The sequence below is a fragment of the Eriocheir sinensis genome, chromosome 12 (assembly GCF_024679095.1).
Source record: "Eriocheir sinensis breed Jianghai 21 chromosome 12, ASM2467909v1, whole genome shotgun sequence".
NCBI classification, from domain to species: Eukaryota; Metazoa; Arthropoda; class Malacostraca; order Decapoda; family Varunidae; genus Eriocheir; species Eriocheir sinensis.
The window spans coordinates 21248331-21250830 of NC_066520.1; the positions used below are offsets into that span (position 1 = coordinate 21248331).

At 35.6% G+C, this 2500-nt stretch overlaps 1 protein-coding gene across 3 annotated transcripts in view; it reads right to left on the reverse strand.

The window, feature by feature from the left end:
* LOC126997609 (protein SpAN-like) overlaps positions 1–2500 on the reverse strand; it is a 25633-nt gene that overhangs the window by 20485 nt on the left and 2648 nt on the right. The window contains exons 3-4 of one of the 3 annotated variants that reach the window (XM_050858792.1): positions 1082–1120; positions 196–234 (exon numbers count right to left, since the gene is read on the reverse strand). The exons of 1 other annotated variant lie outside the window; for it this stretch is intronic. In XM_050858792.1, coding sequence (XP_050714749.1) covers positions 196–234; positions 1082–1120 — 78 coding nt within the window. The remainder of the gene's footprint in view (positions 1–195; positions 235–1081; positions 1121–2500) is intronic. One more of the 3 variants, XM_050858793.1, reaches the window with a different exon arrangement.

Here is a 2500-nt window from a genome sequence, read left to right on the forward strand (position 1 = left end):
CACACACACACACACTCACTCACTCACTCACTCACTCACTCACACACACACACACACACACACACACACACACACACACACACACACACACACACACACACTCACTCACTCACTCACTCACACACACACACACACACACACACACACACACACACACACACACACACACACACACATACACGGTTCGATGCTTACCCTAATATTGACAATTTGAGGTTCTAGAGTCCCCTCAGCCTGTGAAGGAGTAAGACATTTTACAATTACGTAAATTAATCTGTTTAGCTTTGTATTTGTTGTCATTAATACTATAATTGTTACACTGCTGATAATAATAATGAAAATAATAATAATAATAATAATAATAATAATAATAATAATAATAATAATAATTATAGTAATAATAATAATAATAATCTCAGATTATTTTTATTGTCATTGTCATTATTATGTAGACAATATTTTATATAGTAAGTATTATACATATTCATATTATTATAGTCATGTTTTGTAGTGTCAGACATAATTTTATTTGTATTATTATTGTTATTTATTTATCACAATTGTTATCATTTTATTATTATTATTATTATTATTATTATTATTATTATTATTATTATTATTATTATTATTATTATTATTATTATTATTATTATTATTATTATTATTATTATTATTATTATTATTATTATTATTATTATTGTTGTTGTTGTTATTAATATTGTCATTATTATTTTTATTTTTATTATCGTTATTATTATTATTATTATTATTATTATTATTATTATTATTATTATTATTATTATTATTAAAATTATTAATGCCATTATTATTATTATTATTATTATTATTATTATTATTATTATTATTATTATTATTATTATTATTTTTGTTATTTAGTAGTTCTTGTAGCAGTAGTCGGAAGAATATAAGCATGCGGAAGAGGAGGAGGTGGAGGAGGAGAATGAATGAAGGTATTAGTGCGGTAGTGGTAGTAGTTTCAGTAGTAGTAGTAGTAGTAGAAGTGGAAGTAATATTATTATCAGTAGTAGTAGAAGCATCTGTTTATTCGTTCAGTACTCACTTTAAATGGTATAATGATTGGCTCCTTTGTCTCTTCGCCCTGCGAGATTGAAAAAAAAATCAAATAAGTATGTGAATGATATGATGTGGAACTATTATGGTTCTAATGGCAGTAGTCGATGGGATATAAGGAAGCGAAGGAGGAGGAGGAGGAGGAGGTCGCGGAGAAGTAAGGGAATGAATTAAAAAAGCAGGAGTAGTAGTAGAAGTAGCTATAAGAGAGGCGGTGGCCGAGTATTTAGAGTGCGGGCGTGGTGAGCCCGGGGACCTATTGTGGACTGGGCTCGAGTCCTCACCGAAACACGCTGATTTTTCAAGTCAATGACGGAAGATTGCCCATATGCTCTCCGGATCTTCAATCAACCTTAACTTCATCGACTCCGGTCAAGAGGAGTACTGATTGGGCAGCCTGGGCCAAGCAAGAGTTATGCATCACGGCAGTTACTATGAATAACATTAGCGTGCGCCACAGACGGACTGGGCCCGTCCATAAGGCCCCTCAAGAGCACCTTCGGGCGCTACAGGCAGCACAAAATATAAGTAGTAATAGTAGTAGTAGTAGTAGTACGGTAGTAGTTGTAGTAGTAGTAGTAGTATCAGAATCCCTCAAACTACCGTCCTATAGCGTTACTTTCTTGTCTATCTAAAGCTTTTGAATCAATCCTTAACCGGAAGATTCAAAAGCACCTTTCCACTTTTGACCTTCTATCTGATCGCCAGTATGGGTTCCGCAAGGGGCGTTCTACTGGTGATCTCCTAGCCTTCTTAACTGACTCTTGGTCATCCTCTCTTAGCCGTTTCGGTGAAACTTTTGCTATTGCGCTGGACATATCAAAAGCTTTTGATAGGGTCTGGCACAAATCTTTGCTTTCTAAACTACCCTCCTACGGTTTCTATCCTTCTCTGTACCTTTATCTCCAGTTTCCTTTCTGACCGTTCTATTTCTGCCGTGGTAGACGGTCACTGTTCTTCCTAAATCTATTAACAGTGGTGTCCCACAGGGTTCTGTCCTATCTCCCACTCTTTTCTGTTGTTCATTGATGATCTTCTTCCAAAACGAACTGTCCTATCCATTCCTACGCCGATGATTCCACTCTGCATTACTCAACTTCTTTTAATAGAAGACCCACACTTCAGGAACTTAACGACTCAAGGCTGGAGGCTGCATAACGCTTAGCCTCAGACCTTACTATTAATTCCGATTGGGGCAATAAGAACCTGGTGTCCTACAAAGCCTCAAAAACAAAGATACTCCACCTAACCACTCGACACAATCTTCCAAACAACTATCCCCTATTCTTTGACAACACCCAGCTATCACCTTCCTCAACACTAAACATCCTAGGTCTATCCTTAACTCAAAATCTCAACTGGAAACTTCATATCTCATCTCTTACTAAATCAGCTTCCTCGAGGCTGG